Below are 16,567 nucleotides of genomic sequence, written 5' to 3'. Positions count from 1 at the left end.
CAACCCCAAATATTTCTCCATGTTTGATGAGGCTCAAATATTAGCAACTTGTAACAAATGATTCTTTGTTGCTTGCTTAGTGTTGTTGATAAAATATAAAGAAGTCTTGTTTCTATTGAGCCTTTGTCCTGAGGCCTGCTCATAGTTGTATAAAATCTGATTTAAATTAACCCACTCTTGAATGGTAGCTCGATAGAACAACATACTATCATTAGCAAAAAACAAGTGGGTCATCTTGATCTGTCCTCTGGCCATAGGAACCCCATTAATATGCCCTTTCTGTTCTGCTTCACTTAATAGATCAGTTAGCACTTCAGCACATATGATAAACAAGAAAGGAAACAAGGGACAGCCTTGTTGAAATCCCCTAGTGGGTTTAAAAGATTCTTGAGGGACACCATTAATCAACACAGAAAAAGTGGAAGAGGAAATACACCTCAAAATAAGCTTAATCCACCTCAGATCAAAACCCATCTTCAACATAGCTGTTTTTGGAAACTTCCATTCTATCCTATCGTAGGCTTTACTCATGTCTAATTTCAAAGTCATTTATCCCTTCTGACCCTTCATCTTAGTCCTCATGGAATGCAAAATTTCATAGGCAGCCAAAATATTGTCTGATATTAGTCTACCAGATACAAAGGCACATTGGTTTTGAGAGATAATAAAAGGCAGAATCTGTTTGAGTCTGTTGGCTAACAATTTAGTGATGATTTTGTAAAGAACATTACAAAGGCTAATGGGTCAATAGTCAGTCATGTGTATAGGGTTTCTGCATTTGGGAATCATCACTAAATAGGTATAATTGATTTCTTCCATACCATGCTCAGAATTTAAAAAATTGAGAATAGCTTCACTGACCTCTTCCCCTATCACAGACCAGTATTTCTGGTAAAAACAAGCTCCATACCCATCAGGTCCTGGTGCTTTGTGTGGTCCCATTTGAAAAACAGCATCCTCAATTTCCTCTTTTCTAAAAGGTGCCAAAAGAGCTTCATTCATTTGTTGACTAACCTTCTTTTTAACTGCCTGCATCGAATTATCCATGTTTATGGGATTGGAGGTTGCAAAAAGCTCTTTGAAATACTGAGTAAAAGCTTCTCCAATGTGCTTGGAATCTGAAATTGTCCTTCCATTCTCATCATTAATCTTAGATATACTGTTTCTTTTCTTTTTCTGAGTTGCACAAAGGTGATAAAACCTGGTATTTCTGTCTCCTTGTTGCAGCCAGATCTCTTTAGCCCTTTGTTTCCATTTCACATGCTCTCTTTCCAGCTGATGATCAATTTCTTTTTCAAATCTTTGAGGTGTTGAAGTGATGTTGCTGTAACAGATTGTTGCAGAGCTTGAAGGGATTTCCTTTTCTGATTGATACTGGCTCGAGAATCCCATTCTTTTTGGTAACTCCATTGTCTCAAAATCTGTAAGCAGCCTTCAAGTTTTGTATTTATCTTCAAAAGACCTTCTTTGTTGTTGCCATGTATATGCCAAGCATGAGTAATAACCTCCTCACAATCAGAGAACAAAGACCAACTATCCTCATATCTACAAAGATGAGCTGGTTGCCTATTCCAATCATCCTGTTGGCCAACTGTCATCAAAAGAGGACAATGATCTGAAGAGTGTGATGCTAACACTTTAACCTCACCCCCACCAAAAGTTACACACCACTCAGAGTTAGCAGTGACTCTATCAAGCCTTTCCTTAGTAAAATGATGATCATCTCTTAAATTTGACCAGGTATACTTTCCTTGAATACAGACCAAATCCTTCAACTGGCAATCTTGCAGAACACTTCTAAAGTCTGCCATCTGTTTTTCATCCCTTCTAGCCCCTCCATACTTTTCACTATGATATAAAATTTCATTAAAATCACCTAGACATAACCATCTTTTAGGCTGAAGACGATTTAGATGTCTCAAGATACCCCACCCTTCATGTCTCTTTTCTGTTTCAGGATTTCCATAAAAACAAGTGAGCATCCACTCAACTGCTGGTTGAACTACCCACATATTTATATGTCTTTGTGATTAAGTGCTTATATTGATGTGTACATGCTCTGCCCAAAACAAAACCAAACCTCCACTTCTTCCCACACTATCAACAAAAAATAAACACTTAAATCCCAATTTCAGTTTCAAAGCATCTAAGTTCTTCTTTTGCAATTTTGTTTCCATAAGAAACAAAATGCTAGGCTTGTGGATCTTAACCAACAGGCTAAAATCTCTAACTGTCCGAGGGTTGCCCTGCCCTCAGCAGTTCCAACTTGGAAGCCTCATTTCTCCCGGCGGGGCTGACTAGTAGCCTCCGCTGATATATCAAAATCCGATAATAAAGCTTGTTTTTTACCCCTACTATCTTGCTGATTTTCCTTTGTCATCATATCAGATTCATCCTCATTTCTTCTCTTCCTATGAGCAGGAGTAGCAGGTTTCATATCTTCATTAATTTGCATTCCCCTTGTCCTTCTCTTCCATCTAGTAGTGCATACCTCAGGAATGTGCTCAATTGGATCCAGCTTTTGTTGATCTTTCAGGTGTTCTAATTGAGCAGGCTGACTAGGCATCACTACAGTTGATAGAGGTTGAACTGCTAACTGTTCCGGTAATTGCTTTGAACTGTCAAGTATTAACTCTTTTGGTTCTGCTTCCTTGTTGAAAATAGATAAGTCCTCATTTTGAAACTGGCCAACATTATTGTCTGCTTTGTCCTCTTCTATTGTATGATGTTTTGACAATTCCTTACTTGACTCTACCTCAACCAACTGAATGTCTTTTTGAGCTAGTTTTTCCCCTTTATTACAAGACCCTGTCATTAAAAAAGAAGGGAAGGATGGACCTAAGCTGCTGCCATAGCTGGAAACTGCAGCAGAGCTTGAAGCACGCAACCATGATCCATATTGTTGCAGATTGTAATCCTTTGTGTCTTCCATGTGTTTATGTTTCCCAATACATCCTTGCACACCATGCATAATAGCTCCACATTTAAAACAAAACCTAGGCAGCCTTTCATATCTAAAAGGAATAAAACTTTTCTGTCCCATCAGCTCCATAATTTTCCCTCTTATTAAAGGTTTAATTAAGTCAACCTCAACTTGCACTCTAACCCATTTTCCCCAGCAATTCCCATCATAATCAGCCTCCACCTCGATAACTTTACCAATAGTGGATCCAATCTTACTACCAATTTCCTTATTCATACATCCGAGAGGTAGATTACCAAGTTGAACCCACAAGGTAGTGGAATTAAAATTCAGATCAGCTGTTGGAGTAATACCATCAAATTTTTTAATGCAAACCAGATTGGTATCAAATAACCAAGGCTGACCTCCCCAGATTTTATTCAAATCTTCCTCAGTTTGGAATTCAAACACATAAAGATTGTCTCCTACCTCATGAATTTTCACTTCATCACAAGATTTCCACACTTTTAACATCATTTTCTTGAACGCATACTTATTAATCTTTTTATCAGCTATTACTTTCCCCACCATACATAACCTCCCTCTCCTCATATTATTCTCGATGTCATGGTCAGTGATTACAATTTCATACCTTTCCTCTTCAGTTAAGGAAAACTTACTCCATAATTCTGAAAGTTCTTCATCCATTTGAACCAAAACTCCAAACCAGACGTAAAGCAACACGAACCAACTGAGATATCAGAAAATTTAAGCAGGTAAAAAACTTGCCCAAGGCAAAGATCCCTTCCACCAAAAGTGAAGGACAAAACTTCCCTCTCACCAGAAAGTTCTCAAGTCGAGAGGAAGACAAGAACGAACTTAAATACACGGGGGTCTTTACCACTATTAAATTGTGAAATGCAAGGAAGGATAGCAGAGATGGAATAGGGATAGTGGAGATGGGATAGGGATAGTGGAAACAGATAAATTGGATGATGTCCATTGTGCTAAGTTATGCGCACATCGATTTTTGGATCGATAAATTTTTTTTTGGTGACCAAGCTTCAAAATCTGTGAGAGTGAATTTGATGTCGTCGGTGACTGCTTCCATTTCCCAATTTGTTGGGTGATTTTCTCCAAGAATTGCATGGATTGTTTGTAGCGAGTCTCCTTCAATGTGAATTTTCTAGAATGCATGTGATTGTGCTTCTTTGATCCCAGTCAGTGCATGTAACACCCAGTATTTTAGTATATTTTTAATTGAATGATTATTTGTTATTAATTTAAAAATTGATTCTCTTGTTTTAAATTTTCATATTTTAGTGGGTTTATTTTTATGATTTTTAATTTGTGAAAATTAAATTTGACATGTTTCGTTAATATTAATAATTGTTAGGCATTTAAATTTCTCTTTATTTTAAATTAATTTATTATTGGGTTTAATTATTTTATTTTCATTTAATCACTACGTTTGAATTATTTTATTTTACTTGTTGTTTTGAAACCGTTTCCGATTAATCATTTTTGTGACCCAAAATGTAAAGATTGAACCTCATTTCTTTTCCTCACTTTTTCTTTTTCTCTTTTCCTTTCTCCTCATTTTCTCCCCTGCTCTTCTCGCGTGTGAAGGCTTCCTCCCTCTCTTCCCCGTGCGATCCCATCTTCTCCACCCAGCCACCGCCATGCGTCGCCGTTAGCTCCTCCCCTCCCCTCCTTCCCCACCTGCCGGTGACCCCTCCCCTCCGATCTTAGCTCCTCCCTAGTCGCCGTTAGCCCCCACGCGGATCACCAAGCCGCGACCTTCTCTTTGCTCACGCGCCGTCGTCGCGCCACCTCCGGCCATCATTTCTTCACCACTTCATCATCGACCTCCTAGCAAACCAATGCACCTAACCCTAGCTCCGATCCGCCACGGTGAAATACATCTAACTTCATTTCCGTTTTGGGTATTTTTGAACTTCAAACACCCTCTACGCAGCCACCCACGGCCAACCACCACCACCACTAGCTTCATCGACATCGCTAAGCCATATCCTAGCAATCTCGGGTCTTGGTTTATTCTCGTTCAAAAGTGAGTTTTTGAGACCCACGGCCACAGTACATTTGGCACTGTTTTGTTGCTGTGTTGCCACTTCTAGCACCTCTGTGATCTTTCAAAAATTATATTATAGCATTGTAAGTATTTTTCTAAAGAACTTTTAAAATTTAAATGTATTTTCGCCCTAATTCATATTTACTGTGAATTGATTGGTTGTACCGGACGAGTCCGAGGAGTAAGGGGGTCGGTTGGGTAAAGATTTTTTTTACCCAAGCCGATAACTAGATTATCCAACCACCCATATCTGGCGGCGGGTACGAGTATATATGAAATACCTGAAAATATAACATGAATGATAAAATAAATTAATACAAGTATGAATTAATATATCTATTGGCGCAATATTACAGTAAATAATTCAATCAATAAAGATAATGAATTAATCCAAACATAATCAAGAATCTTAACTATTCTATAAAAAAAAGTATGACCGAAAATATGAAAGGAATCAATTCTAAAATTATTTGGAGATCAAAAAATATTATTGATAATTAGAGAATGATATATCAGAGTAAATAAACTCTTTAAATTATTATATTTATTGACAAAACTCAATGACGATAATATAACAGTGACGATGATCTCCCGTTTCTCCTGTTCTCCCGTTTCCAGCTATCACAGCACCACCACTCAGAAGGGGGGTGGAGCTTCGTCTCCTCCCTCTCTCTGATCGCCCAGCTCTAGTTAATAGGCTTATTTTCAATTTTTTTGAACTTTTTCCGGTGATAGTAACAAGTTGTTCCGATTTGCTGCTTGCCAACACTTTCCGACTGCCACGCGACTCTCTAATGGTCTCCCCAACCGCCGATCTGTCGGATGGAGGAAGGAAACTGTCCAGATCAGTGGCACGTATGGCTCATGCACGGCTTACATTGCGCATAGGCCTCACGCGCCGCCACATCAGAAGGGATTTCCAGCCTCCACACGCGGCACCACAGTGGCCAGCGGTCTCGGATCTTTCAGATCCGCCTGCTTCTTTCTTGCTCAGTGTGGCGCGTGCCATACACGAGCCACTATCATCGGTGGCGGTCTTTTGCCGGTGTATCGGGTCTTCTAGCTGCTATTTTCCTATGTTCCTGTTTTCCCTAACTAGCGATCAAGACGATGTGGTCGTGATAGTCTTCTACAGTTGGACCAGATCAACAAAACGCAGTGCACCCCTCTTGACTATGGGTTTATAGTCTGTTTATCAGACTATGTTAAAACCGCTTTTGAGCGGCATCCCCTTGTGGGACTGGGTTGGAGTCAAGCTTTTGACTTACCCCCTTTTTTTATTTTATTTTATTTTTATTTTGGTGCTGTTTTTTGTTTGTTTTGAAAAGATTGTTGGGGACTCTCACCCCACTGAATCTTGTATCCTTGTAACCGCTTACTTTATCTATGCTACGTTTAACTTGTTTAGAAAAAAAAAAAAAATCAATAAAATATACTACCCTTTTCAAAGCACCCATGTGCTTCATCAAAATAGCTTCGGACCTGCAAAATAAACTAATGGATGGATGGGTACACATCAAAGCAGAAAAGTTTGCCGACAAACTTTGCTTTGCCTCTTTCAAGATCTATTAACAATTTAATATTTATGATGTTTAAGACACACTAGCACGGATCCACGAGATATGTCTAAGCAGTTGATCACACAAATAAAAATAAAAAAATAACCTATGCGCACACGTAGTTTTATTTATTTTTTTCTCCTCCTTTGCCTACTGCATTTCCACTTCCCGAAATTCAAAAATTGTCATAAACTTGTGGTAGAAGTCTTTTTGTCCATTCACTCACCTAAAACAAAGAAAGGCACGTACTCTCTCTCTCTCTCTCTCTCTCTCTCTCCCTCCCTCCCGTAAACTGATCAGAGTTTTCATTGGCTGTTGAAAATGGAACGGCTTCATCACCTTAGTTTTTTTAACTTCATGATCTACGACAGTTCAGAAGTGTCCATCACTTTGTTCCCGTGAGAATCCTAAACTCATTTCCATCTTCAGAAATATGGCCAGACCGGTACCCTTTCCGACAACCTTTCCGGCACCGTTTGGGTGGCTTTTGGTCTTAAGGGAGGGCTTTTGTCAGAGGAGACATGGATTTTGGGTGAGCGAATGGGAGACATCTCAATCTAAGTTAATGTTATTTTTTTTTTAAAAACCTTTATTTCAGTTGTCGATTTTCTTGTAGATCTGAACAGATGTTGATATATTTGAAGAAATCGTGTTTCGATCTTTTCCGGTTGATCTTTATTGTTTCTTTTTCTTTCACTAATGTTGTGCTTTCCTATCCAGTTCAGATCTTTAGCAAGCTGAGCTCGAGTCGAACTGAGCTCGGCTCGTTAACAGAATCGAGCTCGAACTCATTATCCTCATACACAAGCCGAGTTCGAATGTTCTAACGAGCCGAGCTCGCACACTCTATGCTCGCTCAAACTTGACTCGTTTTCAACCCTAAATTTATAGAGATTTACCTAAAAATGATAAAGTAATCGATGAAGTGTAGTAGCAATCAAGATAGAAAAAGATTAAGAAAGTTTAATGAATACATAAAAAAAAAATACAATGAGAATTGGTGGAGAAAGAAACTAAAGGTAAGGAATACGTACAAAAGGCAATGCATACGTATAAAAAACTGCTCTGAAAATGGTGGGAGATATGGAAATAAAGGCAAAGAATAAAAATGAGATTTGGAGGGAAAAAAATTAGTGCCAGCCGAATGCACATTGCCGCCAACTTCATTTTAATGTTGAATTTGTCAACCTAGTGAACCCACTCTCTTAAAGAGAAAATTAAGGACTAACGTGCCGTGCCTTTTTCCCTTGATTCACATGGTTGGTTGTTATATATATATATAGAGAAAATGTAGGATTCTTGATCTGCCACTTTTTTAATCTGTTAACTCAATATATGACAAAATCTTGTGCCACTTTTTTCCTTTGTGCCATTCTTTTCTTTTCTTTTCTTTTCTTTTCTTTTTCTCAAACATAATCTATGTTTACCTAAAATCTAGATATAAAGTTCACAATCATTCAAACAAATATATCATTAGTTAATTAGGAATAAATATGAAGATGCCATTAAAAAACTAGCAAAGCAAGAAAAATAAAAATACTAGAATTTTCGTGTGTTTTTTGTGGAGATTGGATTATATGGTTTTAAAAGAATTCTCATCTACTATATATTAATATTTCTTTATAACTAAAAAAATATTAATAACAATATGTGTAACCAAATACACTGGATGTATACAAAAGAAAAACCTAGCAAAGAAGATGAAATAGAAACATGACTAGCTATATATTAATATAACAACGATATAAAGAATAACTGAATTCATATGTTGATAATAAGTCAACCATACTTGATAAGAAACTTGATATTAATTAGGTTCAAAGGACTAGTGTGACACATCATGAAACTTGAACTATAGAACGTTAAAATTGCACATACACTTATAAAGTTTTGAATGGAGTTCAAGACATATTATAATTTAATAATTTCTTAATCAATATAAAAAATGATAATATGTCTCAACTTCATTCTAAATGTTAAAGTGTATATATAATTTTTTATATTGATTAAAAATATAATATGTGTCCAATTGAAAATTAAATGTGTGCGTATATTTTTTTTATATTGATTAAAAAGATAATATGTATCTAATTAAAAATGAAAAGTGTACATACATTTATTACGTACGCTTTTAACTTTTAGAATGAAGTTATAGACATATTATCATTTTAATCAATTTTAAAAAAAGTGTATGCCCATTTTTTATATTGATTAAAAAGATAATGTGTCCAATTAAAAATTATTTATGTAGGTACAATTTTATATATTGATTAAAAGAATAATATGTCACATATAAAATACTCTCAATAAAACTATTTTTTTTTTTTCAATAAGAGTGATGGTACCTCCAATTGTTTTGATAACACTCTTTTATGACGGAAAAATACCTTTCACAAATGGGGGAAGAGCTTTGGGAGTTATATAAATCTCTAAACCAAAGCCCTTGCAAAATCCATATATTCTAATAGACCAATTCATATAATAAATGAATAATAAACAAAAAAGTGAATCTATTGCATTACTTAACATATAAACTTTATTTTATAAGAGAGAATAAATACATAAATTTGGTATACAATAAAGTATATTCACTATAGTTCATCATCAGTATCTGTATTACTCTGAGTGACTAAGATTTCTTCTTCTGTATAGAACTAATTATCAGAGTCTCCTTCCTCATCGGTGTTGTTACTCATGTCCTCATTACTAAGATACTTATTAATAATTGTATTGTTGGCAAAATGAAAAATACCACATATTTGTTATAGGAAAAAAATAATAATAATTAAGTGTGATGTGTGTGGATGATATGTAGAATTATTCTAAATTATTTATTGAGAGAAGATAGGGAGAGGGTAGCTGAGAGAGAAAAATTAGAGAGATTGAGAGAATGAAAAAAGTGACAATTCAAATCGGGACACGGAAAGAGACTTTTAAATGTCAGTTTTTGTAATTAACCAAAACTATAAAAGCATGCTTGATAGATGGGATTAAAACACAAAAGTATGAAAGCATGCTTGACCTACGGGAATAAAAATTATCTAAACTATACATATTCTTGTTCCTTCAAAGATATAAAATCAAATTATCACTTATATCTGTTGAAACAAATCATAAAAGATATAAGATTTTATTTTTTTTAAAATTATAAATCAGGCTCTCAATTGATTAAAATTATTTTATATCGTGATAAAATATGGTTGAACTCATATCAGTAACTCTATTTCTAAATTAATATGAAACAAGAACAATAGTTCATTGAACACAAATAAATGGGAAAAAATCAATCTCAAACAACACTACTATATCATCATCAATAAAGTTTTATTCTCAAACTTAGTTGAAAACCTAACTATACATATTGATAAAATTAAATTCTAAAATTTGAATGTAAATAAACATCAAAATAATATTTAAAAAAATATAAATAAATAAAAATTACTTACCCATAGTTGTAGAACATCAATTTTTCTTCTCAAATCCATAATACTCTTGTGCAGCCTTATTTACTTTTTGAAAATCTCGTTCGGCGTGTAGATGATAAGTGTCCTATATCCTCATTCGGTTTCAACAATATATTTTTAGTTGTGGGAGTTTTGGCTCCTCCCCCCTCACTTTCCTTTGTCCATATTTTCAGTCTATTTATTTTTATTTGTTTTTTTTTTTTCAGATCTAATATAGGTGAGCACTCTCAAGTGTTTTTGTGTATTTTCAAATCTAGCTTTTGTTCATCTTCTTCATTTTAGAGTTATTTATTCATCTTTTTCACTTACGGAGAACCCTTTTTTTTTCTTGTTTCTTTTTCCCCTTTGACCCGAGTGAGGTTGAGCCGCTAGGACAGTCGCTACTAGGGCAGGTGCTGGTCGAGAGGGGTGGAGGATACTACGACCAGTGGTCAAGCGGCCGGTGCTTGTGCGTAGGAGCCGCCTGTGTAGTGGAGGTCGGTGCCCGTGTGAAAGCTGGGTGCTCGTGCCGCTTGGACTTGTGATGCCACTACTTGCAGTAGGCGTGCCGTCTAGGCTCACTCTAGTGCTTGTGGTGGGTAGCGGTAGCAGCGAAAGGGAGGGGTTAGGGAGAGAGCAACAAAGGGGGGCAGGCGGCAACACAGAAACTATAGGAAGAAGAAGAAAAAAGAAAGAATAGAGAAAAATAAAAAATAAAAACTAAAGAAAGTGGAAGAGGGAGGCGGTGGGTTTGGATGAAATGAAACCCTGAGTCTCACTTGTACTTTTTTATTCTGTTTTTGTTTTTTATGTATCTGTTGGTAGTTTTTGTTTTTAGTTATTAATAAAAATAAATAAAGAAAGAAAAGTTAAAAAAAAATAGGCTATTGGACTTGGTGTCCAGAAGAGCTCCGTACTCTTACTCCTTGAGAAAATAGAGGGGGCCAGTGCTTCTCTTCTTTAGAAGAGGGGTCGTTTAATTCTATTTTTACAGAACACTTTCTCTTTTAGGAGAAAATTTTATAGAAGTTAAGATAATGTCCTCTACAAAAGAATTAATGTGCGGGGTGCTCCAGAGCAGATGCGTAGTTTGGCTTGTAATTCAGATTTTTCCTATATTAATAAGTCACAGTTGTAATTTCGATTCATTGAATGAAATGAAGTCTGTTTAAAAAAAAAACTAACATATTTTTAGTTATTAAAATTTAAAAGTACATTTCACATCATCAACAAGAAACTTTTTTGTGGTGGGTAGTGTGAATCAAGGATTTGATATGAAATCAAATACTAGAAGCACAAAAACATAGGATGTAACTCCCCAAACCCAGGTGGTTTGGAGAATTACTACCTGTCACTTAAAAACATGTTTCCCAATACAAGAAAAATAAATCTCCAAAAACTTTATTAGCAAAACTCAATCTCATGTATTCTAAATAACCACCTTGAAAACTCCACAAAGTCATTACCGCAACAAAAATAAACTAATGAGTCCACAATCTCCCGATAGTCATAACAAACCAAACTAATAATTTCATAAGTCTTACTAAACCCAAGATATAATTAAATCTAAGAGACATTATAACTAAATGACATCAGAATTCCTTCTTCTAACATCTTCTCCTCAGCTTAAACATGCTCACCAATCTAATCCAGGTCCTCAGTTGGACTCTACATCATCTGAAAAATATTATGAAGACAGGGGGTGAGTTATCAACAACTCAGTAAGCAGAGGACATATGCTAGCGTGCAAACATGAGCATTTACAAAGTATAGCATGCAGAACAAAATATTTTCCAGAGTTATAATGCAGAACAGAACATATTTTCAAAAGTAACAGAGCGATGATTTTAAGACAAGTAAAAACTCATAGTACTTTGGCATAACATAAACTGAGCATCATCATCAAATCAAAACAGAGCATCTTACAGAGCAGAGACCATGTTTCACCCCCGTGGTAGGGTTGTGCTATTCCCGGTGGCCAAACCGGGCAGAGACAAGTGAAATATTTCCCTTATTCTTCTCGGAGCTCCGAGTGTGCACACAAGAAAGACCACAATAAAACCATATTGTTTCCAAAATGGGTGCACTCAGAGACAGAGAAGTTAGTATCAACCCAAACAGAGCAGAGCATAACAGAGCAGAGCAGAGACAGAGTTAGATACAAAATCTATACACCATGCCAAAGATTTTCAGATGTCATATCAAAACAAAACAGAGTACCAAAAATATTCAGATCATTCTCACAAACTAAAAATAAAAGTCAGAGTATTTTTCTAAATCAATGCACAATCATTCAGATTTTCAATATCGCTATTTTTCAGATTTCAAAGACAACATGACAAAATATAGCTCATGTCTACACAATGCATGTCAGAAACATTTTCTCTTATTTTTCATACAGATTTCATAAGTAATGCAAACAAGCAACTGAGGTTGGTTTTTCGTCACAAAACATGCAAAATTTTTAGAAAGTTAACCTCAGTCTAAACAATTCGTGTAAAGTCTAGTATAGGAATCCCGCTTACCTGACTCCTGCAGCGTATTATCTATGCCTTGAATACGATCTCTATCAGTCTCGTCACCTATGCATAAAAATAATATATATAAACTAAGTATTAAAAACCAACACAATTTTGATCTAAAAATTTAAAACCCAATTTCTAAACCATATTTCAGCAAATAAAACTCAACTCAAACAGCCATATAATCACTTGGACAGCCTACACTTCAACCCAAAATACCATATACCAATTTAAACATTGGCCTAAACACCCACTGAAATAATCCATCCTCAGAAACCATTCCAACACATGGTCTTCCGCTTACACAAAGAAATTCCCAAAGAAAACCCACGAACTACACTATATGAAGAACATGACCCAGAAATTTCATTGGAGTGAAATAAAATAATTGAAGTGAAAGTGTGTGCGCGGGTGAGAAAAACAGAGAAAGAGAATGGGTTACCGGTGCAAGATAGTGTCACCGGATGTGGCTTCGATGGTTACAAGGCTTCAGGGATTAACGACAAAGCAACACAAAATCACACAGTAAAAGAAAAAGAAATTTGCATTGGAGAGGAAGAGAGAGTGCCGACAGTGAGAGCCCTGAGTTTCAGAATCAAGGTGTAAAATCGATATGAGTGGGAGAGGAAGAGGAGAAGTTGAAGAGCTAAAGCTTTCAATCATGTCGCATCATGAAACCAGGACTCATAAAAACAGAAACCAAAAGGAGGGAAAGAAAAGAATCGAGGGAGGATGGGTATTGGGTGAGTGAAAATCGACTGGAAGAGAAATAAAAGAAAAACCGAAAAGAGAAAGAGGGGGAGAAACTATCGGGAAGGAGACTGATACAAATGAAAAACTTACCCAAAACAACGTCGTATCAAGCTCTCCATGAAATGGCTGGGCCTTGATCGTGGGACCGAGCCTCACATCACTAGGTCTTACATAGGAAAAAGAATATTTAATTTCAATTTTTATTTTAAAAAATGAATATTTACAATTTGAGGTGCTAGGAGATCATGGCAAATTTATAATTTCTAGTTAAAAATAATACAGTACGTAAAATAAAATAAAGTAAAATAATTTAAAAAATATAGTTCAATATGGTGAAAGGTTGCATTGAAAACTGATGTTTCTTTTTAAAAGGCTGCAATTTTTTTAATGCAAGAGAAATGTTTTTTTTTTCTTCTAATCAATGCAACAGAATTTTTATTTTAAAATATGTTTAATAGATATTTTTTTATACATAAAAGAGATGAAATAAGTTAGACAAGAACATGGAGAAACCTAGAGAGAGAATCTCTACCTTCTTTCTAAAAAGAAACCTCCCCAAGCATCAACGAGCTTGAGGGGTGGGAGCTTGGCTCCTGCCCCCTCACTCCCTTCCTATGTTTAATTTTTTCTAGTTTTTAGTTTGTGTTTTGTTCTCTTTTCTATATTTTTTTAGGTCTAATAAAGGAGGTGATCCATTCTCAACAATTTTTTTCACCTTTGTTCTCCATCACAAACCCACAAATCCTCTGGGTTTGGAAGTGCTGCCTGTTGCATTTTGTTCGAAGTTTGTTTGGATGGGCCGATCGGGTTTGGAGCGATGGTGCTCGTTTGGTGCGCGTTGGCTGTGATGGCCGTGCTTTGTGCGATATATGTTGGTGCCCGTGATGGATGCAGCCTACTGGAGCTGCCTGGTGGTCGTGATGGTCATCGATGGGTGGAAGCCGATGATGCAGCCTACTAGAGCCGCTTGGGTGGCCGTGATGGCCATAGATGGGTGGCTGTGAGATGGCAATCGGAAGGTCATGCGATGGTCGGGCTCGTGATGAGTGCTAGCTGGTGCGATGGTCATCGACTGGAGGTGTTCGTGAGGAAGGAGAAAAACAGTAAAGGGAGGGGGTCACGGGTATAGCAGGAGGAAAAAAAAAAGAAAAGAAAAGAAAAGAAAGAGAGAGAAAAGGGGTGGTGGAACCGAAAGGTTAGGTTGAAGGCCTAAAATGGATGCAGCAAGGGCAATAGCTGGTCGAGAGGGGTGGATGTTGTTACGACTGGTGTCATGTGGCAAAGCTCATGCGTAGCAGGGCTTCTGAGTAGTGGAAGTTGGTGTCCGTGCTAACTAGGTGCGCGTGCCATCTGGGCTCGGGAAGCCGATGCTTGCAGTGGGTGCGCTGTCTGGGTTCATGTCGGTGCTCGTTGTGGGCGGCGATAACAGAGAGGGGGGACGGGCTAGGGACAAAGCAGAAGTAGGAAGGAGAAGAAGAATATAGTAAAAGGAAAAGAAAAAGGAATAAAGATAGTAGAAGGGGGTGGTGGGTAGATAATGAGATGAAGCCCTAGTTCCTATTTGTAGTTTTATGTGTTTATCTGGTTTTTAATGTGTTTTTGTACTTTAGATTTTAGTAAAAAAGAAAAAGAAATAGTCTATTAGACTTGGTGTCAATAGCGCTAGTACTTCTCTTCATTGGAAAAGTGGCCGCTTAGTTCTGTTTTTACAAAGTTCTCTCCTCTATTAAGAGAGAGTTTTATAGAAGTTAAGACAATATCCGGCACAAAGAAATTTGTGTGCGGGGGTGCCCCAAAGCAGATGCGTAGTTTGGCTTGTAGTTCGAGTTTTTCCTGTATTGATAAGTCACAGTTGTAACTTCAGTTTTATTGAATGAAATGAAGTCTATACTACATACTCAAGTAAAACTACTGAAATTGGGTGGGAATTCCATTTCATCTGTACTTGCAATTTTACACATAAAACTACATACTCACGTGTCAACTACTGAAATTGTAAAAATTTTAAAATTTAAAATTTGAGATTTCAAATTAAAAAATAAATAGTTGACAAAATGCAACTCGTTGGCAATATTCTACTATAGCAAGATTATTAATGATGATTATAGTTATTGCTAATTCTATCATTATCGTCGCAATTACTTTCTCATTTGGTGGAAAATTTTCCCGCAAGTGTATTTGAATCCAATATAAATGAAGGTACAATTTTGGTCGTTAAAATTGATATCAGTGACAAATTTAAAATTTTTCTCATTGAAAATAAACATTTACCTACGAGTTTTATATCGTAATTAAAACATTATCTTCTACAAAGATATATTGAGTAGCATAAAATTAAGAAAAACTCTAGTTGCAGTAGTGACTTGCAGACACGGGGCAAACAGGTCCTACGTGGCGTAAATAAAAACGCACCATTTTGTTGAAGACGATGCTTCCTTCTCAACATTTCTCTCCCTCAAAGAAGATTTCCCGCATTTCTTTTTTTCTCTCTCCCGAATCCCATCCCTTTAAACCCTTACTGCTGGGGTTTCCCTATCGAGATCTCAGCTCTCTACCGGCAGATCCTCCCCAATCCAACGCTCATCCTCCTTTGCATCATCCCTATCTGGCCTCCTCTGGCCTCTGGTTCCACCTCAACCCCACCACTACCCAGTCTTCTCCACTGTCAGGTGGGTCTCCCACTCTCTCCTCTCAGCATGTATTTTTTAATTGAAACCCAAAAAGAAAAATCGATTATGTTCTTACCTTGTTGTGAATTGGAAGGACCATGGCGGGAGAGATTGGGTGCATTCAATCGCTAGTGCCGTTGCACAACGCATTTGCTGTCACTCACCTCACTTCACACATTTCCATCCAGGCATGCGCCTTCTGCGAGTTGTCTCAGGGTTCGTAATTTCCAGGGTCGCTCGCTCATTTTCCCTTTTCGTTTTGAGTCTTTTTGGTATTATACATACATATATACATGTATGTGCAACAAAGATGGATTATAAAGATTGATTACAATTTCGGATAAACATGTTCATTTATTTACCAATCTATTCTACAAAATGTTGGTATCTTCTGCAAGAATGAATTATCATTGAGAAGTATAATTAAGATTTTCCGGGTTAGGTATTGTTCAAAAGTGTCTCTGTTAGACTTGTTAGTGTAAGAGTTGGCTTCGGTGAGCTTATTCAATTTGTGGTTGTTGTAATGTCAGGTTTATTTTACATGCAATGAAGAAAATCCTTAACCCCGTTTTTGAGATTACTGAGTGGCATGGGGGAATTGTTCGGTTGCATTAGCTGAATGATCTA

The 16,567-nt window shown here is 36.6% G+C and overlaps 1 protein-coding gene across 1 annotated transcript; it reads right to left on the bottom strand.

Moving 5' to 3' along the window:
• Nucleotides 1-2,275: 2,275 nt before the first annotated feature.
• On the bottom strand, nucleotides 2,276-3,610 carry LOC108979137. Its single transcript, XM_018949734.2, has one exon. The coding sequence runs from the start codon at nucleotides 3,608-3,610 to the stop codon at nucleotides 2,276-2,278; it is 1,335 nt and encodes a 444-aa protein (XP_018805279.1).
• Nucleotides 3,611-16,567: the final 12,957 nt, after the last annotated feature.

The sequence above is a fragment of the Juglans regia genome, chromosome 6, assembly GCF_001411555.2.
Source record: "Juglans regia cultivar Chandler chromosome 6, Walnut 2.0, whole genome shotgun sequence".
NCBI classification, from domain to species: domain Eukaryota; kingdom Viridiplantae; phylum Streptophyta; class Magnoliopsida; order Fagales; family Juglandaceae; genus Juglans; species Juglans regia.
Note: the sequence above shows the minus strand (reverse complement) of the source record. Positions and strands in the feature narration are given on the sequence as shown.